The sequence below is a fragment of the Sinocyclocheilus rhinocerous genome, unplaced genomic scaffold (assembly GCF_001515625.1).
Source record: "Sinocyclocheilus rhinocerous isolate Xijiao unplaced genomic scaffold, SAMN03320098_v1.1 scaffold853, whole genome shotgun sequence".
In the NCBI taxonomy this organism is placed as follows: domain Eukaryota; kingdom Metazoa; phylum Chordata; class Actinopteri; order Cypriniformes; family Cyprinidae; genus Sinocyclocheilus; species Sinocyclocheilus rhinocerous.
The window spans coordinates 2,140,310-2,166,862 of NW_015627738.1; the positions used below are offsets into that span (position 1 = coordinate 2,140,310).

Below are 26,553 nucleotides of genomic sequence, written 5' to 3' on the forward strand. Positions count from 1 at the left end.
TAAACTGCTTTTAGCTAAGAGGGATCGGTCTTTATGAAAGTGTTCGGTAAATTGCATTCTGAGCGTTATGAGAGTGTATGCCACTCTGTGTTATTGTGAAAGACAAGAGGGGGCAATTCACTGTGAATGTGGCCTTCCAGAAAGCCTTCAATTGGGTTTACAAGGCCGCTGTAAGACGGCAGGGAAGGACTTCATTCCAGACAAAAAGAAAAAGATTATGCAGAGGGCTTCACCTGGCATAATTTGTAGGTAGCGCATCTATAGATCTCCTCAACCAACGTCCATATTAATGAAGAATGTCAACATGTTCCCAGCACACAAACACACACACACACATTAAGCTCTCAGGACAAACGAACAGTTGAATGACAGAACTTTGAGGGCAATGAAAGCAATGGACACTCACATCAGAACTGGATCCATTTTACTGATTGAGAGGGAAGTACGCGCAGACCTTGAAGGGAATTAGTGCACCGTGCGAGACGTAACCTTGCGCTTAAAAATGCATGTCTGAACGCAGCTATTTCAAAGCAGCACTTTCTGTAGGCTCTTGCATAGGCAGGTGAAGCTTAGTTCATGATGTTACTCTTACTGTTGTTGTACTGTAGTGGAAAATGAAATGAAAACAGGAAATAAGAGTTTGATGTAGTATGTCGACAGTCACAACACAACTCTCCCTCCTCAATGACCGCCCACTTTTACATGCAATGCTAGTATTCAGCACCTTGGAGGCGTTGCTCCTCATTTCATATGCGAAAAAGTCAACCAGAGCTCATTTATATATACATTCTTAAACTACAGTGTAAAACATTCATTCTAAAAGTGGAAAATGTGAAAATGAATTTACTAAATAACCTGTTTTTGGTGCAAACAACATTGTAGAATTAAAAATAAAAAGTAGAATATGTAGCTTTGAAGTTGTATTTTTGTCAAATTGTATATGAAATATACAGTAGTCTTTCCAAGAGTAATTTTAGGCTGATGGCCGTGCAGTGCTCCATCTAATTTTGTACCAGTCATATGACACACTTTATGTATAACCAAGTCATTGAGAATATTAATGAGGTTACCAAGGAGATAGCATTTACTTTAATTAGAAGAACCAAGACTATGGCCTTTTTTACTGCGGCATGGAGAAAAGTCACGAAAGGAATTGATTGGTTTTGGCATTTAGTCTCTGATCAAGTGTCATCTATTGCTTCAGGAGGCAAGAGGATAATCTGAAGTGACATTTCTCTTCTGCCTGCTTTTTCTACACTGATGAAGGCAATTACCTCAACCCTAAATGATCATTTGCAGAACTTTCAGCCTCTTGACGTTTTTGCTTGTGTGTGTGTCTGTCTGTCTGTCTGTCTCTGTGTATGTGTGTGTCATCTATCTATCTTTAAGCCTTTACAAAGTTTTTTTTTTCAATGTGCTAACCTTTTTTTAGTCCATAATCTTGTTTCCCAACATTTATGTCAACCAGGTCTGATTTGGTTCATTTGAGTTATTTATCCATGCATAAACAAAGAAATGCTCAACATGAAATCATAAATGACCCTATTTACTTCCTTAATTCACGTTCCAGGTATTATTGTAAATGATTCATCTGTTTATGTTATTCTGAAGGAACACGTTTGTCTTCATAATCGTAAATAATAAAAATAAAATAACTCTGAAGCAACTTTTTTTTTTTTTTTTACATCTAATGTCATCAAGTCCCTCCTCTCCAGTCACATGGTTCAATTCTGATATTATCGTCCACTTTTCAGGATCCAAACAGTTTTTGAAGGATCTAATCAAATCCTGTCCTACTGTACATGATTCCATCACATTATACAAGTAAAATAGGTTGTGAATGTCATTTCGTATTGATTTCAGTGTCTTTCTGATGAAAATATGACACTGATTGGCTTTTTACTCTTACCAGATGTTTCTACGGGCATAAACTCTAACCTTTTAGAATGCAAAAAGTTCTTAAAAAAGGTTTATGGCACATTTATGTTAATTGCAGATAATCCAGGAGTATTTTTATACCAGCCTGGAAGCAAAATGGTGTTTTTATTCTTGTGCTGGAACGCTCCACACTATTGAGAATAGAAATCCATCGCTCGTATGCAAAGGCGTGGAGCCAGTCTATATCTGATGGTGAAATGATAGTTTCATACAGGATTCAAATTGATCACGGCATCTGTACTGTATAGTATTAGATCTGCGTGAGGCATCATTGGGGGAGGTAATTGGGCTTTTTTTGCTGGAAGTTTCTTGGGAATTATTGAAGCAGAGTGGGAATTACAAGATGAAGTACTCCAGAATATGTTCGCGTTCTGTGGCACAGCTCTGTTTCATATTTTATGTTGCTTTTTGTTTGTTGATAAAATGTGGAGACAATATCCGCTGATTTTCTTCTCCACCAACAGTCGTTTTTCATCCATCAAGGCATTCTTCACTCCCCATCTTTCGGCACTTGCTATAACTGATTTAGCATTTATGGTGGTAAAAAATTAATCTAAATGTCGGCCAACGGGGAACGCAGAAGCTCTGGGCTGATTTATTTCCGACTTAATTCAGAATGGCTTGACATGATGAACGCTACAGAAAGTGGGCAGTTGTGTTTTGGAAGCATTAAAGCGGCTGTTGTGAGTTGTTTGATTGAAAATCATAAATCAGTGGACTCAAACCTTGGACCGGAGAGCTGAGACTGTAAACACCAGAAAGTCTGTGCCGTGTGCGTTATTAGCCGATACACTGACTTCATGCAGATTTACTTGTGCTTAAAGTGGATGAAAAGGGTGTGCTTCTGAATCTGATTTGTATATGCATTTGAATACATTTTAGGGGGGCTTTTAGTTTTTTTAAACATAGCTGTGTATGTTTCACACCAGAGTTAGGCAACAACAGAGTTGTATGCACCATTAAACCGGATGTTATTATTCCGATATCTAGCTGTACACATTAACTTTAACTTGCTCAGCAAGATTCTCTTCAAAACTGTTGCTCCACCGTGACACTAGTTTACCGTAAAAGAAGAGTTTACACTAAATATTAAATTAACATATGGAATACTCTTTACATATGTACAATGCATATTTTTCAGCTTTTTTGACTGGAATCATAATTTTTGTACTGTCCCTATCCAAATAAACCAATAAATACAGAGTTCTGGCATGAAACTCTAGATGGCGCAGTCCGATAGGTCTAACTCAATCTGACCTAATGACATCATTATCACATGGCACAGCTGATTGGCTCTCTCCTGTATCGGTAGCCACTGAGCTCGCTGCTCAACATTCAAATATATGACTAGTGCTGCCGTAGCAGTTGCAGCTTGCTTCAGAAACACTCCAACTTCCCCAGCTCCACCTGTATAGATCTGCTACAAGGTGATTCATGTACGCTATATGGGGGTTATTTCATGTATGTTATATTTGCAGCAGCAATATTTCTTACATGCTCACAGCAGCATGTTGTGGATGTATTGGCAGTAGCAAGTCTCGGTACTTGCTCTGCCGCAGCAGCAGCAGCGTAGCAGATCTATTCCGCCAAGACCAAATACATTAACACTGTCATGTACATTACCATGCCAATCCCTCCGAGAGTTGTCATGACAGAAATAAAAATCTGCTATAGCACCTTGTGGCAACACTGAGAATACATAGAGTATGTTTTGCAACTTACACTATCTATGCTGGATGTGCACGATGCATTATGTCGCTCATGTTATAGTTAATGAAGCTACACCCCAAAACGTGGAAGTATCATTGCAGCACATTGCATTCATTTGGCAAATGATGCATTTCTACTTTGGACGTGCTGCAAAGCTACTTTAGGCAGTTTTTTTCTTCTCTGAAATGAAAGTAAAAAATGTAAATTATTTCATTTATATACACTCAGTGTTATTTTAGATTCATTTATATACTGTTTTGTTTTAGTTATTAACCATTTTTTATTTAGATTTTATTTTCTGTTTTCGTAATTTTGTTGTTTTCTGGCCGCTGGCTTATTAATTTATGTCATCTTGTATTTCTAACCATTTGTATAACTCTGCTACTGTAAAATATCCCACACTAAAAAGAAAAAAAATGGTGTGAAAACAAATTTTAATCAGAAAGTGTGTAAATTTCACAAATAATTACAATGAATTGGTAAATAACACATTGAACTAAATATGAAATTTTGAAGTAGAAAGATTTAAATAGTATTTTCTTTTGAATAATAATGTTTAATTTACAACTTATATATATATATATATATATATATATATATATACATATACATATTTACAGTGCATACAGTGTTTACATCAGTGTATTCCAGTGCATTTTCATATTTAATGATGTGGCGTTGGTCACTTCCAGTGTAGACATTATGTTGAGTCGCTACTGTAGCAGTTGCTGCCAGAAAGGGACTTATTTTATTCAGAAGGAAATAAATACAGAGAAATGCTCAGCGCATAGTTGTAAATCACTCGATTCAGAATAAACAGAAACACTTTGAGGCAGTAGTCATAATTTATAATAAATCATTGTTTTGTGCAGGCATGTGGGGGAGCGAGTGTATATTTTGGGCGTTTTCCGTCTAGCATCGCTTCTGAGCTCAGATGTAGGTGAGGATACCGCGGTCTTGTGTTTCTTTCTCTTTGTTTGAGTGCTTGGCGGGGAAAGAAGATCTCTGACCGGCTGTCTGTGTCTGTGGTAAAAAGGCAGCAATGAAAGTCATTCACAGGGCGTCTCACGAGACCCCGGGCCAAAGCTAATCACAACTTCGACCCACTTCTGGATTCCAATGACTGAATCAATTGAGCTGAGGTCTCTCGACGGAGCACAACTAAGTCGGTGTGACTGCAACTTTAGCCTGCTGGAGCCCAGCGCCACAACACCGCGGTTGCCTGCCCCGTCTGTGATTTGCACAGAGGTGTGCTCCTGATACTGTATACAGTCAATAACAAAGAGCCCGGCACAGCTATTGAGTTCAGTTACAGACCGTCTCTCCTGGGCCTTTTGTTTGGCTGGGAAAGGCAGTGTTGGGATACATTGCTACAAAATTACAATACAGATGAATCCAGTTACATGTGTGTATTATGAATAGAAGATAATATTATTGGATCTCTCAATAGTAACCATGGTTTTCCCTCTCTTTAAGGTGTAGTACTCTCACTAACAACACATATTTTATATTCTTGTGAATGAAGATGAATCATGCTTCTGTATATACTGTTCAAAAGTTTGAGGTCAGTGAGAGTTTTTTAAAGAAATTAATACTTTTGCTTATCAAGGATGCATTAAGCTGATTAAACGTGCCATTAAAGCCATTTATAATGTTACAAATCATTTCAATTTCAAATAAATACTGAACTTTCTATGAATCAAAGAATCCTGAAAAAATGTATCATGGTTTCCACAAAACTATTAAGCAGCAAAACATTTCAACATTGATAATAATAATAAATGTTTGAGCAGCTAAGCAGCATATTAGAATGATTTCTGAAGGATCATGTGACACTGAAGACTGGAGTAATGATGCTGAAAATGCAGCTTTGCATCACAGGAATAAATTGCATTTAGAATGCATTAAAGGGGTCATATGATGCGATTTCAATTTTTCCTTTCTCTTTGGAGTGTTACAAGCTCTTGGTGCATAAAGAAGATCTGTAAAGTTGCAAAGACTAAAGTAAAATAATGTTTTTTTTTTTACTTTAAACCGCATAAACACATTTCATTACACCAAATACACAAAATAATGTTCTTTTTAGCAGCATCATATGACCCCTTTAAAATAGAAAACAGTTATTTTAAATAAGTATTACACAATATTACTGTTTTTGCTGTATTTTTTGATCAAATAAATGCAGCCTTGGTGAGCTAAAGAGACTTGTTTCAAAAACATTACAAAATCTTACTGACCTCAAACTTCTGAATGGTAATGTACCACCACAGTATGCCATGTCCCATTTCAAGTCAGAGCTAAAAAATAAAGGAGATTGGGGATGTCAAATGAAAAAGCAATTTTGAGGTGGAAAGAATTATTATATTTTGATGAAAATACATTTTTGGGCTTTTATAATAATATGCCCACAGTATAACCAGATCTTTGTGTTAAAAAAAGCAAATGGAGTCAAATTCAACATAATTTTTAATGTAAATTTACAAAGCAAAATTCTTAGCCCACTGCTTGATAGATAAAGAAATGATAATCATAATAATAATTCTACAGTATATTCCCCTTGTTTTGGTTTGTCTTCTGGGACATCGTCCCTCTGTGCCTCACACATGTAGACTTTAAGCATAAAGGATTTAAGTTTTGTAAGTCACAATGCAGGAAGCAAAGTCTGTCAGGCTTTGACTAGCAGTAGATGTTTATGTTACAGACGTTCTTGCGTTTCTGTCAGGTTGCAGGCTCTAAGGAAGGAGAAGTCACGTGACGCCGCTCGCTCGCGCCGGGGGAAGGAAAACTTCGAGTTCTACGAGCTGGCAAAGATGCTTCCGCTCCCCGGCGCCATCACCAGCCAGCTGGACAAGGCCTCCATCATCCGCCTCACCATCAGCTACCTTAAGATGAGGGACTTCACCAACCAGGGGGACCCGCCGTGGAACCTGCGCTTCGAAGGACCGCCGCCCAACACCTCAGTCAAAGGTAAGAGGCATTCTTCTGTGTAGAATTTTTGCTCTTTTATTGTTAATAACGGAATATTCCGTTTTTTCCAGGTTATTTTCAATTTAATGTATAGTATGTGTGTAGTATGCTCAATATAGAATACTGCAGACAATCATTTCGAGTTCCTCAGAGTGTATTAAAAAATGTGAAACTGCCTTTACAATAAAACACTTACTTAAATACAACTATCACACAATTTGGAATGATTAACATTAACAGTTAAACATAACACGTGTTGGCATGAGAGAATCACTAACTGGTTTTGTCCAGTTTTCTGTCATAATCCACTCAATAAGTAAACCTGACTAACTCATAATCAAACCAGTGCTATTTTAGTATAATTCAGATACTGTTACAGTTTTAATTCATATTTGACTTGTTTTTTTGTTTTTATATTTTCTGTTTTCATTTTAATTTTAATTAAAGTTTAAGTAATTTTGTTGTTAATAATTTTTTTTTTTAAATATGTCTACATAGTTTTTAATGAATTTTTATTTCGGTTTTTGTTATTTTAGTACATAAAGTTAAACTAAATGAAAATGATAAATATTTCCTTGGCAGCTAGATGAAATAAAATAAGTTTAATATTTTTTTAATATATTTTATTTTATTTCAGTTAAGATTAGTCTTTTTTTAAATAATGTAAATGTATTTTATGGTTTTAGTTTTAGTTAATATAATAACCCTGCTCATAATGTATAACCAGAAATCCATCAACATAGAAAAATAGTCAAAAAGTATCATTTAGACAACAAGTAACAAACCATTTTGTCTAAAAAATTTAATAAAACAAATATAATACAATAAATCTAATTCTAAATCATTGCAGGAATTCTAAAATAAATAATAAATAAATAAATAACTTTTTTCACAGCAACAACTACAAGTAAATATTTTCATTAATTTTGCAATTCCTTTTGGGGACACTACTGCATCCACAATGAACTTAAACTAAATATACTTACACAAGCTGCAAATTTCTGTTTCATTCAACCAACTTGCATGCAAGGCTTCTTTTAAAGACCTGCATGCATTTCTTCTGCTAAACACAAAAGAGGATATTTTGAAATAGATATAACCAGTCCCATTGACTTCCATTATATTTTTTGTCCATACTGTGGAAGTCAATGAGACCTTGACACCGTTTGGTTGCCTACATTCTTCAAAATGTCTTCTTTTATTGTTCCACAGAAGAAAGAAAGCCATAAATTTTTGGAATGACATTATATAAATGATGACAGAAATTTCTTTTTTTGGTGGACTATCCCTTTTATAAGAGTAATTTTAAGAAAAAAAAAAGTTGAGATGATTGTCAGTGGTAGTCAACTGCATGCAGTACACAAAAACAACAGATCAACTCCTAGTGCTTTTGGTTACCAGCAAGGACAGGAAGTAGAAAATGAAACTGTAGAGGTACATTAAAAAAGTCGAGTGAGATGTGCACAGCGGTCATAACTTGCTCCCTCCTGACTGGAATTTGTTGCACTACAGGCTCTCGAAGAAAAATAGCTGTCGGTAATAAATAAACAAGACCGTGCCATGCCCTACAGAAGCCTAATTAGTTACGAACGTCAGTACACTGAAGCAGCCTATAGATTTAACAGTAACTATGGATTCTTAGTTGGACTGTAACGATTAGGTGAGTAATGGGCCTGGTTAATCAACTAATGCTAATTGGTTGGTGATAAAGAATGCGGTCGGGATCAATGAAAAGAAAAAAGATGCGCTCGATACTTGCTCTTCTCATTATATTTGATGGCTGTGGCTAAATATCAAATGTTGCTGTAATATTTAAAAGAGATGATGCTCTTAGGATCATTAGCATGTTTCTAGTGCCTGGGTTTCAACCAAAAAGACAAACTAGTATTTCCAGTATTTCCAGTTGCCATATTTTTTTTTTATTATTACATAGACATTATGTGTGTGTATATATATATGTATATATATAATATTATTTTATATTACTTATTTGTTATATTTGTTTTCTTATTTTAAATTTTATATATTTAAAAAAAAAAATTTCATTCAGTTATTTTCTTGATTTTATTTGAGTAAATTCGTTACAGCTACTTTGCACTTAAGTGTGAATTATTTACTGTACATTTGGCATGGCTGTAATACCGTGAATGTTGTTAGAGGCAACAGTAAATTGTTGCAGTTTTCAGCGGCTTTGTTCTGTGTATTCCGGCCGGCACACAACAGATGGTATTATTGTTGTCTCGCTTTGAAGAGCCGCATGCATTTTAATGAGAAAATGTATATGGTGAATAATTCGGTGTAGAGCCGGTCCGCAGGACTGTTGCCTTTTACACGTCTGACATCAACGTGCTCGACATGCAGTGCAGGAAATGATGTAAGCGAAGGAAATGAATGAAGTGCATTGCATCCCATGTATTAATGAACGCTCAGCAAGGTGAATTCAAACCCTCTAGGACAATGAGAGGCTCTTTGTGTCCTTCCATCTCATTGACAGCAGCCGTTTGAATTGAATCAGTAGCGCGGCCCATTTTATTTGCACTACATTTCGACCAGAACCTGTTATCGATTCCCGATTTGCTGCTCTGCATCGCTAGAGCTAATGGATACTCAGCCCCGCTCCCGATTCGTCCGAGCTCATGAATCTCTGTTTATTTTCCGATCGGAGTGAGGAGATGGGGCTGACCTACAGCGGTAAAGAGCTCTCTCTCCTCATCCTCTGCTGACTCCTGCCGGATTGTTGTTTAGAATAGAAGAGGTGCATGTGTTTTGATTGGCGAGCTGACCGGGAGGCGCGCCGTGTGCCATAATGCAGAGCATACTAATACGAGCATATGGTGACTTATTGCATCATGCCCGGAGCTCAGAGGGCAGGGCCAGTTTCTCCTTCCGATTGTTTGTGTGCATGAGTCAAGGTGAGCCCTAGGAAAATGATATTGTTTCCTGTGTCTGGAAGTAGCCAGTTCATTTGTCAGTGCAGACTTCCAGGCAATTTCCCAGCGACTTTACATTGAGATCTGAAGCCGCCGCTGCTGTTATTATTATACAATATTTGCTGTGAGAAGAAGAAAAAATCAAGTTGACTTCTTGTAAGGCATTTCTACATTATAACTGATGATTGTAACCTTTTGGGAAATCTCCGAACAGTGTCGTTTGGCAAATCTCATGCCAGTCGGAATGCTTAGAGGAAAATCTACCTGCATTTTTACGGTTCTTTTTCGTGTCCGTGTTGAATAAAGAACAATCTGGAGCTGCCATTTGAACAGTGGAGAGTCGCCAAACACCATTAAAACAAAGCCGCCTTCTGTTGAATGCAAAAGCAGGGTGACAAAGCGTAGAATTCAGGCCTTTATCTGTAATAAAAGCCGGCTGTATTACTGGCATCGCAACTGAAAGAATTTGACCTCCGTTTCTCAAGTGTTGATTTATTATCATAAGTCGCACGCTAGCCGCCTCTCTCCTTTTGCGCCTGTTGACCTTTACCGTAATTGACCCATCAACTAATTTTTTTGGAGCGTTTTAGCTGAAATTTGCTAGTCTCTGTCAGAAGCGTTTCACATCTGTTGAAGGACACTGCACAAACAAGCATGACCTTTCTGTTGTTTGGAGGATGGCGCGGGCCCCTGACCCCCCTCCACCACCTGTGCATTCATTATTCATGCATGCAGAGCAGCGAGCAGTCGCCAAAATGCCACACTTCACCAAGCGCACACCCCCAAACTCTACAGCGCTGCCTGCACAATTGACACGTTTTGTGCCTGTAGTTAGCCGCCGAGTCGAGGACGCATATGCCAGTTGTCCTTTCATGATCACCGGAAAGGAATTCCAAATGGGCTGAAATATTTGCAAAATAGCAGCTTTTCTATCGGAATGTCAAAAACTCGCTTCTCCGTCTTAATCACCCAAGGCATAAACATCTTGCGCCGACGGCTGCTCGGAGACTGATATTAACGGAGGGGAATTACCTAATTGAGTGAAATGCGAAACTATTTTACATGCACTGCCGGTGCCCACAGGGAGATAAATCACAAACGAGATCTCTGTAACGTCTCAATTGTTTCTCCTAGACAGCGATGAGATTAAATGGAGAGGAAATGGAGGCTTGGGAGAAAAAAAAAATGAGGAAAAAAACTCCATAATTTCTCAACTCTGCTCAGATTTGCAGTCAAGATTTTCCCCCCAAGATCAAATTCATATCCATATTCTATCCAAATTTATTTTATAGCTGTTATACTCTTACTATATGTTGATGTAAAAAATGCAGTAAAAAATTTTGAAATATTATTGCAATTTAAAATATCTGTTTTCTACTTGAATAGATTTTAAAATGTAATGTATTCCTGTGATGCAAAGCTGAAGACTCAAGAAGACTTTAGTGTCACATGATCCTTCAGAAATCATTCTAATATGATGATTTGCTGCTCAATTATTATTATTATTGTTTTTTTATGATTAACAAATATGCATTTTTAGGATTCTTTAATTAAAATAAAGTTAAAAAGAACAGCATTTGTTTGAAATAGAAATCTTTTGTAACATTATAAATGTCTTTACTGTCACTTTTGATCAATTTAATGCATCCTCGATGAATAGAAATATTTATTTCTTAAAAAAAAAAAACACTCAATGACCTCAAACTTTTGAACATTTGTGCATGTATCTTTTATGTATATTTATTTTTCTTTCGAAATTCTAGGAGAAACATCTGAGACAATGTTGATACTTAAAAATGCAGCTGAGATCTCGTGAGCCATACAGTTTTCCTCAAGCGTGGGTTTATTTTGTCGTGGAGTCGGTTCTACTGTAAACATCCTGTTTGTATTGACGGTTTTCTCATCAGTGGGGTTATAATCTATTCAGCAGTCAGTGGAAGCGCGTGGAACACACTGACAGAAACACACAGTGCTTTGTTGTGTGTGATTAATACCTGAGATGTGGCGGCCCGCTGTCTTTATTAGAGGCAGAGCTGGAAGCCGTCGCGTGTTCGCTGGTTATCAGCGTTTGATCTCTGGTGACTGCTGCATCGCATAGATGTGTCACTCAGCCAAATACAACGAAACTTCCTGCTTTTCAACCCACTTGTTTATATTGAAGGAAAAAGAGATTTCGTAATCATCTCCTTTCTTTGTTTGCTTGTTTTTGGCTCGTCTTCTGGGACGCTGTCCTTCGGCACCTCATAAACTCAAGCATTTTAACAAGCATAATGGCCTCTTTTGAAGTTTAATCAGCCATAAAAAGTTTCCTTAATTATTATTATTTTTTTACGAAACAACATGCTGTTCCAGTGTAGCAGCCAAATGTGCATGTACTTGTCTCAATTAGCATAATTTCATCAATAAACTCGGAGAGACCTTGAAGAGAACTCTCCCCCTCTCCCCTGCGCTACATCTTTGACGTCTCGTTCTCTTCACGCCTGACATTTAGCTACACCCATGAGCTCCATGCTGTTTCATACCACCTTTCTTCAGCTCAGCTTTCCGGTGTTGGCGAAGCTACTTTAAAACTGAAGCTTCACATTTACAAGTATGCAGTTACCATCTGTCTGATCAGTGGCTGTATACATTTTATTAGTGTATTTGTTTCCTAGAAAGCAAACTCTAGGGTCTACTCTAAGGTGTTGTTAGAGCTGTGCTTTGTTAGTTGAACTACAAGAAGCTACAAGATACTAATTTAAAGAAGTACAGTCTAACTAGCCTTTTGAAAAAGCAGCTACATTACAAGCTAACAAGAAAAATATTTTGAGCTATATTTATTTATTAATTAATTTATTAGTATGTTTTTTCCTTCATTGGAATGAAATGATTGAGTAAAATGAATTAAGTATTTGAATATGATTTAACACTGCTTGAGAACGGGTTTGGTGAGCATGTTTGATTACTGACAAAATATAAAAAGCCATATGAACAAACCACGGAAATGGAAAACATGCTTAGTATTTACCGAATATTGCTTAATGTTTTTAACAGTAGTAAGTAAACCAGTAGACATTATTCCATGATAAACATTTCACTTAGTAGTATGCCTTGTTGTGTAACATGACCAAATCATGTTTCGTATAATTTCCATCCAGTTATCATGGTGAAGAAAAATGCCTTCATTATTTTATTTTATTTTATTTTATTAATTTATTTATTTTAATGTTATTTTATTCACTGGAAAAGCTCAAGTTGTGCGCATTGCGTTTTAGTGTTATGTGCACCTTGCTGTGTTGCAGTGGTGTATAAAGTACCTGAAAGCCATACTCAAGTAAAAGTACAGATATCTTACCAGAAAATGACTTTGGTAGAAGTTGAAGTCACTGTTTAGAATATTACTTGAGAAAAAGTCTTAAAGTATGTGAGATTTATTGTACTTAAGTACGGAAAGTATTTTTAAATCTTGAACGTACTTAAGTATCGAAAGTAAAAGTACAAGTAAATGCAAAATGGAAAAGAAGCAACTAAATATATATAAAAATGTTCATACACAGCTTGAGTAGCAAGATTGTGTTCAGTTTTAACTCTTTTTTCCATTTTGTATTTTTGGGTAAGAATAAGAAGCACTTCATACGGTACTTAGTGTCTTTCATTCCAACATAAGAAAACATTTCTGGAATCTGCATCTGAAATAGCATTTAGATGAATTTACACAGTTTAATGTATCTCAGAGGGGACATGGATGCATTTAAACTGCAGTTACAGATGCATAAATAGGCCTAATGTTTTGGTTTTAACATAAAACGTTGAATACTGATATTTGAAATAATTTAAAACATGAAAAAATAGTCAAAATGTGAAATAAAAACCGTCAGTAGGTGGCAGCATGTGACTGTTAATGAGTGAGTCAAATATATATAAAAATGTTCATACACAGCTTGAGTAGCAAGATTGTGTTCAGTTTTAACTCTTTTTTCCATTTTGTATTTTTTGGTAAGAATAAGAAGCACTTAATCTGATACTTAGTGTTTTTCATTCCAACATGAGAAAACATTTTTGGAATCTGCGTCTGAAATAGCATTTAGATGTATTTACACAGTTTATGTATCTCAGAGGGGACATGGATGCATTTAAACTGCAGTTACAGATGCATAAATAATGTTTTGTTTTTAACATAAAACGTTGAATAGGCTACTGATATTTGAAATGATTTAAAACATGAAAAAAATAGTCGAAATGTGAAATTACAACCGCCAGTAGGTGACAGAAAGTGACTGTTAATGAGTGAGTCATTGAGCTTCAACAGATTTGTTCAAACGGCTGATTCATTCAGGAACAAAGCATTAACTCTGTTAATGAGTGAATCACTGAATCATTTATTCAACCGATTCGTTCAAAAAGCTGATTCATTCATCACGTGCATGCACCCTGTCTCTGTTTGTGTGATTTGGTAATATACTTGATAATGTCAGATCGCACATCATTACAACAACACTTACCATATTATCGCAGAAGATATACTGTATATCGCAGACCCCAGACTCGACTTGAGTGGAAAATGAAATTAGTGGTAGACCGATATATCGCCAAGGCCGCTATATATCGGCCGATATTTGGCATTTTTTAAATATGCCAAAACTAAGTTTTCCTGTTTGGTCGATGTGTTCGAGGCGGGACTTTTATTTTGACGGCGGCAGCGCCTGAGCACAGTGCTCACCTTCTCCCTCTTGTTCGACCATCTTCGTTAACAGTTCTGTTTAATACGGATAGAAGTCTGTCTAATAATTAGATAGAACGGTTAAACAAAGGAATTAAAAACCTTGGCTTTATTTGAAAAAATATGATTCCCAATGCACACAAACTTCACAGAATACTGAGTGCCCTGTTGGTTACAGTGTTTACTTCCTTTTTTTATTATATTTTTTATTAAATATTTATTTGTGAAAAATACTTTGTCATCTAAAGTATAAGTATGTTTATTTAACACATTTACTTTTTAATCCATTTTCAAATTATTTCAAATTTCTTAAACATTAATTAAAATAAATAAAATTATATTGGCTTTATATCGGCCATCGGCCACCCTGCTTTCAAAGATATCGGCATCGGCCGTCAAAAAACCAATATCGGTCGACCACTAAATGAAATCATCCGCGGTTGTGTGCGCACTTGTTGCACATGAGCAAAGGTGTTTTTAAGCGCCAGACCACTGATTCGTCAAACCTGCTTTCCTGCAGTCCGTGTTCTTCTGACTTCTGACTATTTTGTAGTAAGTAACGAATATGCTTCAGGGAAATGTATCAGAGTAAAAGCATACATTTTTATTAGGAAATGTAGTGGAGTAAAAGTAAAAGTTGGCTGAAATATAAAAAGTACAGATACTCCCAAAAAATACTTAAGTACTGTAATTAATTATTATTACTTACATTACACCACTGCTGTGTTGTATATTGCACATTTTAGCAAATGTACAGTAGTTGATCATCCCAATATTCCATGCCTAGAAAAATATACCATGTATATGCTGTAAATACTATAAATATGCTAAAAATATAATTGTGACGAGTGGGGGCGGGGCCGAGAGCCGTGGGAACGGAGCGAGGCCGGTGGAGTAATTGATAATGAGCGACACCTGCACCACTCACGGTGGAGTCTCATGGAGGAGCTCCGGAAGGATAAAAGGGAGGAGTGACGACCGTGTCGGACGAGAGAGGACCAGGCCTGGATTTTATTTTGTGTTTTGGTTTCTTTTGTGCGCGACAGTCGTCCGCGAGGGGCTGTCGCGCTATTTTGTGTTTATTTTATTATTAAAGTTTCTTTGAATGTTCGCCGGTTCCCGCCGCCTTCTTCCCGATCTACAAACTACGTTACAATAATATATACGCTGTATACGTATATAGTAATATGCAATATACTATACAGTATATGTATAGTAATATATATTAAAAATAGAATGTTAGTATCAGTGTTATTTTATAGTTTTTTATTAATATTTTGAATCCGGTACAACTACAGCTACAACAACCCCAAATACCCACCTGTGCACCGCTAATATATTAGCATATCAAACCATCATACAGTCAACAGTGTGATCTCATTAAAGGCTTTGACCAGCTCACAAAGTGATGGAGCAGTCACTTTAACATCCTCATGTGAAGGGGGTCTTTGGCGGAGCAGGTTGGCAGAGAGCAGGGCATTGATTAAAGTGCTCTACCCGGGTGACCAGCGTGCCACACTCATTGTTAATGGTAATGAGAGAATTAATGCTGTTTGCATCACAATAGACCCTCACAACAGTGAAAAAAGTGCTTTTTTTCCTCCCTGGCATTCTGGACTTTGTGGAAAATGGCAGGCTCAAAGGTGTTGTGCCGCTCGGAGCCCGGCATCATGGGTAAAAATCAGCCCTCCCTGATATCCTTCACTCTAGAAATGGATGGTAATTTGCCCAGCTGTGAGTGTGAGATGTTCCATTCCCCAGTCGTGATGTAAGAAAAATTGAATGACAGTGAGCAAAACAGCAGTAATTATAAAACTAATTACTAAATGCTGATGATGCCCATAGGCTTTGCATAACTAAATTTAGAAGAGGAAATTGCTTTTGGCTGCATTGAGGCTGTGGGCATGTTTATGCTATTTTCTTTATTTTCCAACGCACACCAAAGAAAGCCATAATTGCCATGGAAACAATTACTCATACACCTTTATTTTTTTTCGTTCGTGAGGCGAAAACAGCTTGAGGGAGCGTTGTTGTCAAACAATGTGTTTTAATAACAGCAAAAAAACTGTACGTACTTTATCTTGCAGTGAATTGATTAACATTAAATCAAACGCAGCCAAAGAAATGCAGTTAATTGCTAGAACGAGGCCGTTATTTCTTTATTAAATCACATTCCCCTCGTGCGAGATTCTCTATGCAAGGTGCAAATCCAGCTCGCTGTTTGGGCTGGGACGTAATCGTGAGTCTGCTATATATTTGAGCGTAACTATGCTCTTTAATGGTCTATCCTTCTTCTGAATGGAGACAACAAAGCCAATGTTGGCAGCGCCAGCGTGAGACAGCCCTCCAGGGTGCCTTAAGTTTCCCAATGGCTTCGCTCGGGAGCGCGTTGTGTATTTGTATACCCTCCGGGTCGGCCTTTGTGTGTGTTTACTTTCAGAAAGGGCTGTATTTCCTCAGTAACAACACTGCAGATTTCCTGGCAGAAAGAGAATATGATTATTGTTTCTCCGCTAAAAATAGAGGTGTTTTGCGCTGACGAATAGGCCGAGTGCTTAGACTCTCATTGGCCTGCTAGTAATTAGTCCTTTTGCAAATAGGCCAATAATGGAGAAATGAATCCAAGAGACTGTCGGAATGAATATGGAAAGCCTCGTTTTCCAGCGGCGTGATTGAACCTGTAGTCGGCTGTGGCCAATATCTTCACAAAGTATTACAGATTACCTCAGTGTTTTCTGTAGATGCAAGTTTTAGAAGAGCCTAAGTGCTAGTTTTAATAAAAAAAAATTATGCTGGGATAAATGGTGCCGTTTGTTCAAAGGCACGGAAGAGGTTTCATTAGATTTAAACTGATTTTGCCTGCATATCATTTAATCTCCCATTTTATTTTTCCATCGTTGGTCGTACCTGAGCATCTGGTGGATCCAGCCAGCCGCTGACAGTCTCTTCTGAGTGCTGCTCTTTTAAAGTGGAACGTCTGAAAGCACAGCATGAGCCTCAAATAAAGTGAAGGGCATTTACTATTACAAGTAATGTCCTTAATAATCTTGTTAGTGTAGACTCTCTCAGTACGAGACAAATGGAACATTATTGGCTTATGGGCTGTAGTAAATAATTTAGTTTCCAATATTCAGGCTGCTTTGACAGTAAATTAGAATGACATGAAAAGAGGTTGTTGAATAAAGAAAGTATCCAATCAAATTTAATTGGCTCGACTAAGGCAGCTGTAATATATTTCATAATTAAACCAAGTTGTCACAGAGCTTTATAGCCTCGCACGAATCAAAACGTCAAAAATAATTACTTGATATCCTGCTTTTAAAACGTCACTGCGCTCTTTTTGTGTTTCCGGTGCAGTAGACATGGGAACATGGAGACTCTAGTGGAAGTCCAGTAACCAAACACCTAGAACACCCTAGCAACTGCATAGCAACATGATTAAAAAAACAAACACTTGGAACACCTTAGCAACTGCATAGCAATACCTTGGAGATGGACCTAACATCATGGCGGCAAGTTTTGCAATGGCAAATTATTTTTTCGATTTTAACATTCGAAACTTAGTTATTTAATTATAAAGATTTATGTGTGTGTATAAAATGATATTAAATTTATTGTAAAGTATTTTATTTCATATTTTCTTTTAAATGTATTTTTTTTTAATTCTTCCTAAGTGGTTGATAATCATGGTCCGTTCTCTGACACTGTGTTGTGGTTTGCTGTTTGTCTGCAGTGAAGTGTAAAGGCGGTTAAGATTTCAGAGGAAGGTCATGGAGGTGTCTGGCCTCAACGCTGTTTGTCTCTCGCAGGACACAAATGACTCACCCAAATCATCCAATTTAATCACACCATTTTCTGCCCCTCAAAAGCCCCCGCCCGGCTTAATCACTCAGTTTACTTGCTGTCACAAAGAGCTTCATATCGAAACCAATGGATTTCTACCATTTAAAGGCGAGCTTGGAGCGAGCCGCGGGTGGAGGGGTCGAGAGACTCGGGCGCTGACTGAAAAACCAACCGATTCATGCGTGAAACATTTAGCTATTGCGATCTCAACGCATGACTAACAGTTTTCGCTCACCCATATTATTCATTAATATCTATAATAAAGCACTTGATAGTGGCCCTGACAGTCTAGGATTTTTCGCTCTCATCTCTGCATTACCATTGTGATGTTGAATTTGCTTTAACAGTGGGGCTGGCCAAGTAGAAGCCTGACGAAGTTGGTTGTGTCTAGAAGGTAACCCTCATTCTGCATGAAAATCACATTCAATATTCATATAACTAGGTTGCAAAATTTAGAATTGCAAGTTGGCTTCCTTTCAGTTTATCAGATGGAATTTGAATTAAATTAGCCACACCCACAGGAAGCTGAACTGGAATTTGAATTGTAAAGACTTGAAATTCAACAGGTAAAATGAACTTGAAAAGTTTGGGGTCACTAAGATTATTTTAATGTTTTCTCTTCTGTTCACCAAGGCTGCATTTATTTGATCAAAATACAGCAAAACAGTAATACTGTGAAATATTATTAAGATTTTATATAACTGTTTTCTAATTGTAATATTTTTTAAATATAATTTATTCATGTGATGCAAAGCTGAATTTTCAGCATCATTACTCCAGTCACATGATCCTTCAAAAATCATTCTAATATGTGTATTTGGCACTCAATAAATATTTCTTATTATTATCAATGTTGAAAATAGGAACTATTTTTGTGGAAACCATGCAAAACATTTTTTTTCCAATTTTGTTTCGTTGATTTTTATTTTCCTGAATTCTCTGGTGAATAGAAAGTTTAAAAGAACAGCATTTACTGTATTTGAAATAAAAATATTTTGTAACATTATAAGTGTTTTTACTGCCACTTTTGGTCTATTAATTGTGCATTTGCTGAATAAAAGTATGCATTACCTTACAAAAAAAAAAGTATTGACCCCAAACTTTTGAACAATACTGCATGAATTTCTTCACTTTTTCACAGTCAAATTTAAATTGCAATTCTGTATCCTGTTTGCCAACTCAATTGAATTGGAATTTAAATGCATCCTCAATTAAATTCTGAATGTGCATGAACGTATAAACACATATTGTTATCCTATCCCTAGCAGAAGAAGGTTTACTTTGTAGACACGAGCAGCAAACTCTCCATATCCCAGCATTCCTGTGCCCCGTGCATGTCTTGTAGCACACTTGGAACACCCTGGTGCTGTTTTGCCAGTGGGCTTGTATTAGGTCAATCTGCGGACCCACTAAGGAGTCCAGATGCACAACCCAGCTGCAGGCTAGCTCAGATTCATTCTCCAATGTGTGTCCATCACCGAGCCTGGCGGTCACCACCGCTGGGACCGGAGCCCGGTCAATCAACAGATCGCCCAAGGCCTTCGACAGCACCGTGTCCCCCCCACCCCATCCCCACTCAATCACACTATCTGTCTTCACACGGTGGCTGCCACTAATGAGAATGTATATGTATGCATGAATAAAACATGAAATTCATTGTTTTTGGTAGCAGAAGCTCTCACCACGAGTAGCTTCTTGATGGGAGCCCGCGTTTGAAGTCCCTCGCTGAATCGCTAGAAGCGTTTGATTGAATTTGTTGCTTGCTTTAAGTAATTAGAAATAACACCGACTTCTCCTTGTTGCATCGTCCTTGCTATGAAAATCTCTGTTGGACAGAAGCTCCAAGAAAATTACTTCATTTACCTTTTATCAGTTCTCTATGGCCCAAGATTCATTTAACCGTTCTTTCTGTTGAATGCTTACATTTTCTGCTTCAGATAATAGGGTGAGCAGCCAGTGAAAATCGACACAATTAACTGGAATTCCTGAGTTTCCTGTGGCCTGGTAATGAAATATAGATTTGAAGAGACTTTCTGTGTGACTGCATAAGTATAATAAACTCAGGCACACTTGTGAGTTTGTTTAGACTCTATTGAATCACAGGATAACTACCATGATTGGTTCAATAGGAAAGTTATCTATGACTGTTTTTAATAGGCATCCTTTGAAGAAATTCAGACACAGTAGAAGATGAATTAAAACGTTTGTTTGCAGCTTTATTTGTTTATCTTTTTTGACCTTAATCAAAATAGTTTTGAGATTTTAGTTTACTTTTATGAAAGAAAAACCTGGAATAGATATGTAGGTGTATTGTGCTGTAGTATATTAAACATAAAATTGTAATGTAATGTAATGTAGGGCTGGACTTACTCTTATCGGATATGATGTGACGTGGTGTGATGTGATGTGATTTTATTTTATTTTATTTTTTATATTATTTTACTTTATTCTATTCTTCCAATTCAGTACATTCTGTTTACATTCCATTCTTTTCCATAGACACAATATTTTATGCATTTTCTTATTGTTTTGAGAGGGTTATTATTTTTCTCCTACCACCCCTGCATTCATAAAAATATGTTTTGATTACAGGTTTGATATTACTGGTTAATATTATTTTTACCCTCCCATACAACCATGGTTACGTCAGTCGAAAAGAATATTTGTTTCCACAGCAACCATCCTGAAATAACAGCATTGGCTCGACCAATGGCGTGAGTTTGAGGCGGGGCCATCTGTTTGTCGGCCAACAGCAGATGAGGGAGGGTTTTCAAGAGTCCAGTTTAAAAAGTCCTTATTTTTGTAAGTAAAAAATAAAAATAATAAAAATTGTGAATTTTATGTCCAATGCTTTAAAGTGCCCCTATTATGCCTTTTCGAATATTACCTTTCATGCAGTGTGTCATGTAGCTGTATGTGGCCTACAGTGCACGATAAATAAAGTTATTGTCTATCAAAAAAAAGAGTCGGCTCGCAAGCGCCTAAACGAGTCGTCAGGAATTCGAATCTTATTCTGTTACGGCTCTACGTCACGAAGTAACACATTTGCATAATGTCTGCTCACGTTCTACGTCGCCAACTTGACCGCCCACAAACAGTAAAATTTCTGTGTGGTTAACATCATGTTGAGAAGACACTGTATCCTACGCTGTGAGAGTAAATTTATGTTACCACATTTTATAATTACCACAAACTTTTTAACACTTGACACTTACCACTGAGAAACGTCCTGCTCCAGTCGTGCTTGCGAATCAGTCTCTTGTCGATCAGCCAGTTCAACCGTTTCATGATCAGACTTCGGCTCGAGTTGGTAAGGTACAATCGATACCATCTTTTCTATGTATTGACAAGTCTCCAGGGCTGTCATTCTGTCATGGCAATGGGCGTTTCGTTTCCGACACGCGCTGTACGTGGTAGACCAATCCAGAGCCAAGCTCTCTACGGCTCTAGACCAATCACAAAGGAGTGCGCCATCTGACCAATCACAGCAGTGAGGGCTCACGGAAAAGAGGGGTTTAGAGAGACTGATTCTTTGAACTGCTTCGCACGAGTCGTTTACGAATCATTTAGAAATGAGGTAAAATTAAATCAATTTTTTGAGAAAACTTTGTGTTTTTTGAGCTTGCATGCATCTTTGCCTGTTTTAGGAGACTCATAAAACAATATTAGCAAGCTTAAAAATGGCATAAATGGGGCACTTTAAAATAAATAATTTTGAAAAACAGAATATTTCGGTAAAATTTACCAAATTGCTCTGACTTTAAAGTAGACTTAAACTGTGCTATCTTATGTTGTAAACCAATATAAGGCTTGATTTGGGAGTACTTTAGCTGTAGTAGAGCAGCTGATAGATTTGGAGGACAGCGGTGTGTTGTGTCAGTAGTGTCAGCAGTATTACACATCCAGTCGTTCACTTACTATCAGCTCTTAAGCTGCCAAGCCAGTTACAGGTGAAGGAAACTGTGTGTAAATCCTCAGGCTGGATTCACATTGTTTTGGGCAGGTCAGAGGAGTGTGTTGAGCTGATTAATAATGCCGCTCTTTTCTTCCTTTCTGTTTTGTTTGGACGTCGTCCCAACAAGATGCATCTTAGCAGAGACTGTAAGCGTTAATTGTGAGGATGAGAGCGAGGGACCCCCGAGTTAGTCTTAATGGAGACGAGATCAGCGTTTCCCGCGTCGTCCATGTGTCGTGGCAGCTTGCCGCCTCAGACGGTGTTGTAAAAGAGCTGATGTCATTAAATGATATCGACTTCAAGGCAGCACTGATCTCGTCTTTCTGTCGTCGTTCCGTCTCTCGCTCTCTCTTTTTAAAGGATTCAAATTATGCAGATCCTTTAATTAAACTCTGCCATAGTGAGTTTTTTTCTCCCTCTGTGTTTGTTGATTTGAATTTGCATTGCATGAATGTGAGGTTGCGGCTGTGTCTGCGGGGTCTGTGTAATATAAACCACTTCCTACGTGTGTATCGTCTGACTGCTTTATTCACACTTCCACTAGTGCTTAGAAATGGGCTTGTTTCTGCGAACGTCTCAAATGAAAACATTTGCTTTTTCAGTCACTATGAAGCTCGAAACTTTAGAAATGAGTTGACTTGTATCCTGTAAACATGTTCAATAGTATCATGTGCATCATTTTATTAAATATACCATAATTACTGAGTAACATTAAATATATGTTTACAAGAAAACTATGGAGTTTCATATTTTAGAAATGTTTTTTTTGTTTAGAAAAGTTGGACAAGGTGCTCTGAAACTGTATATTGTCAGTAGCTTATAGCTTTGGATATTAAAGTAGAAATTATCCAAAGTTTTGGAATAGCAGATAGTTATGCTAAATTATGCTCTGTCTCTTGCAGACGGCTCATGGCCTCTACACGTATCAATCACTGGCGCTCGTCCCGAATGATTCAGCCCTTTTTATTTAGTCATTATTTATGCTTCAAAGACACGGAGGGTGGGAAAATAAAAAAACAAACCTGACTTGAGAATGTATTTATAGAACTGAGGAGTATTCAGGATGTACCGTCGTTCTGGCAAAGGAAGGAGCTGGACGGGGTGCAAATTTAGATTTGCTTCTTATGGGTTTTGCGGTTTAACCATTCAAAACATTTCTGGCTTGGTTTCCAAGGGCGGTTCATCCAAGTCAGTGGATTTATCTGTCAATTATTATAAATGAAATACCTCTGCCATGGACATGACGCATGATATATCTTAAATAATGAAATGGTTTTATTGTATGACAAAAAATCTTTTTGAAAATAGTTTAGTCTATTTATTTAGCCTATAATTAAACCTCACCTTGAGTTGATTTTGACAGCTGTCAATCATCATTCAACATGTTTATAGAAAATATGAATGCAAACATCAGCAGTGTAATTATATATATATATATACAGTGGGTACGGAAAGTATTCAGACCCCCTTAAATTTTTCACTCTTTGTTATATTGCAGCCATTTGCTAAAATCATTTAAGTTAATCTATATTTAGTTTAAATAAAAATTTTTTTAATTAATTTAATTAAATTTAAAAATGGGTAGAGATATCTTCATATCTAAAACATGTTTACTGTGAATCTACATTAAGTCCAGAGTGGGAGACTAGTTAGTCCAGCTTAAACAAGCTTGTTTAGTTTGACAAGTCTTGAACCAACTGATACCAGCAAACCTACTTGGGCTGCTCTGTTGAAACTAGTGGAATTGTTGTTATTCATTTGGAAGTCCATGTCTGTATTTGTATTTTTTTAGTAGTTCTGGTTCTGGTCTCAGTGCGTTAGTGCTGTATTTGCCCTACAGTTTCCCGCAGCTGTGCTGTATTATCATATGTGTGTTGCGTACAGTGAGTATCTGGCATGAGTTTGTGAGCTGGAGGGTGAAACCGATCGGCGTCAGTGTAGCGGCTGCTATTGTGCTGGTACACAGGTACAGTAATTAAACTGTCTCACCGCCGAATCCCCTCTGCCTGCCAGCTGCTGATGTATTATAGAGACGTTCAGCTAATCGATTAAAAGTGCTCAGACAGGGGAAATGTTTGACAGCCCAGCGCTAAGATGAAATTAGTGAGAGAGGTGTGTGTGTGTGTGTGTGAGGCCGCAAGTGGCCACAGCCCTGTGGGAGCAGAGCTGGGTAACGCGGACAGTGTGTGTGCTGATACGCGTGTAATTAGGAGCGCCACGTTTCGACAAGATTTCTAAATGACTCCAAACGCATAAGGAAAAGCACAGGGGTAAAAACAAGGGGGCCGAGGAGGAATCTGGGGGCGAGGGATGCGGCGGAGGGGGCCGATGTGCTTTCCAACAAACTTGGCCTCCATCCAGCGTGGCTGAAAATTGCATGAAATTATTCAGCTGCGGGGGAATGTGAAATCACACTAATTGGCTTTTGAAGTAGCCTGTGTGTGCGGCTGGAAAGGCCAGGGCCGGCCGCGGCATACCCGCTCGGGAGCTCCGCACAGCCTCAATCGATTTCACAGCTGATATTTCTTCGAATCAACACTTATTTTACATTGCACGCGGGGGCCCCTTTTAAATGTAAATCTGGTGTAAACTGCACTTGTTGGTCCGAGCGCAAACAAGGCGGGAGGGTGTGTGCAAACATGGAAATAAGCAGAATTTATTAACTTCAAAAGGCGGTGCTGACCATTCGCTTTCGAGAGGGAACCTGGTAAACATTTGCGGTTTGTCTTCTTCCAACTGTTCGACCAAACAAATCTCTAAAATGCAGTGTGTTTTATTATTTGCCAGCATCCAGGAGCAGAACATGGATTTTACAGGGAGTAAAAAGAGGGTTGTGTGTTTGATGGACCCCTGTGGATCAATCTCACGAAAACCTGGCCGAATTTTACAAATCATAAAAAAATAAGGTCATGGAAGTATATTTGGTAACACTTTACTTGAAGCGTTTTTGTATAATTTATTAACATATTAATGCATTAATTATGCCTTTTAATGCACCTTCTAATGCATCTTATGAATAATTGTAACCACAGTTATATATATATAATATATATTATAATACTTATCTATTTATTTTTACACCTTTAAAAATATAATGCAAACACATGGCAATTTTAGACGTGGTAAGGAATCTGCAAATATAATGCTTTTTAACTTTGTTTACAATTATGACAATATATAATGCATTACAACCTAAATTATGAATAGCTTTGAAATGTATTATATATAAAGCCTTCAAGTAAAGTGTTATTATGTATTTTTAGGACCTTTTTTTGCATTATTTAAATTATAATTAAGAACATTTCACCTCTGAAAAAAAAATCTAATTTTGATTACTGTAATGCCAAAACCTATATTATTTAAATTGTATTATTTAAAATATTATTGCAAAATGTAATATTTTGTGATAAAATAATTGTATTATCACAAAATATTTATGCATCATGGTTTATTGTATTGCCTTTCATTTTTCTGATTTAAATTGTGAAAAACATCATTAGATTACATTACTTTTGCATTAAAACACTGTTATGGTAATACGAATTGTCATTGAAGTTTTTGAGAAATACAAAGAAAATGAAAAATCTAAACACATTGTGATACAACTAATAAAATTTGTTTGACTGAAACAAATAAATAAAATTGTATCACTGGTGTTGCTGATTAATCCAAGATAATAACTCTTCCTAAATGTCTATTCAGTCTGTTTTATCAAACATAAATCCATCCGCCTTTGAAAGTTTCACTAAACTGGCTTAAGCAGGCATGTTTTGTTGTGGTCAGCTGTTTAGACTCCACTCTCTCACATTTCACCGTGGCTTATAGTGAACCCGGGAATCAGATGAAAGCTTGATATTGTTTGTCACCATCAAATAACGTCAAACAGGCTTCGTAAAAAAGTGTGTATTCAGCAACACCCTGCTCGTTTCCACTGAATTATGCAGCTCAAAAACAATGACATGTTTTATCTGCTTCCAGCTCACATAATCATCACAATTAGAAGCCGCTTTACGAGGGTCTCGCATTTCTGAACGCTGAGTTTAGCCCAGGCTGCAGCTCTTGGCCTCACGGCTGCTCGAGAGCAAACTGTTGAAATGGCGCTTTCAAAAAACACTCCTTTGAACTCATCTGAGTTTTGTTTAAAATACAGACCCATGTCCTTTGCTGAAACTCGGCTTCATTCTGCTTCACTTTGCAAGGGCATTTCACTAAAGCAATATATATATATATATATATATATATATTAGTGCTGGGCAACGCAAAAAAATTAAAATCACGATTAATCGCATGATTGTCTGCGATTAATCACGATTAATCGCATTATGCACAAAATTCAATAATGCATTCAAAAGTAGTGTATTGTGCACTTTTTTCCTTTAAAAGTACTGTCATATGAACAAAAGTGCAATAACATTTGGTTTGCAAACACTTTAAATAAATAAGGTGCTTTTTTAATAGCAGTATTCCTTTTACATATAGCAGTTAAAATATTTCTTGTAAATCTCAACTTA

The 26,553-nt window shown here is 37.1% G+C and overlaps 1 protein-coding gene across 1 annotated transcript in view; it reads left to right on the forward strand.

Moving 5' to 3' along the window:
• The window catches only part of npas3 (neuronal PAS domain protein 3), a 320,924-nt gene that overhangs the window by 105,505 nt on the left and 188,866 nt on the right, over positions 1 to 26,553 (forward strand). The window contains exon 3 of the mRNA XM_016545634.1: positions 6,371 to 6,615. Within this exon, the coding sequence (XP_016401120.1) occupies positions 6,371 to 6,615 (245 nt within the window). The remainder of the gene's footprint in view (positions 1 to 6,370; positions 6,616 to 26,553) is intronic.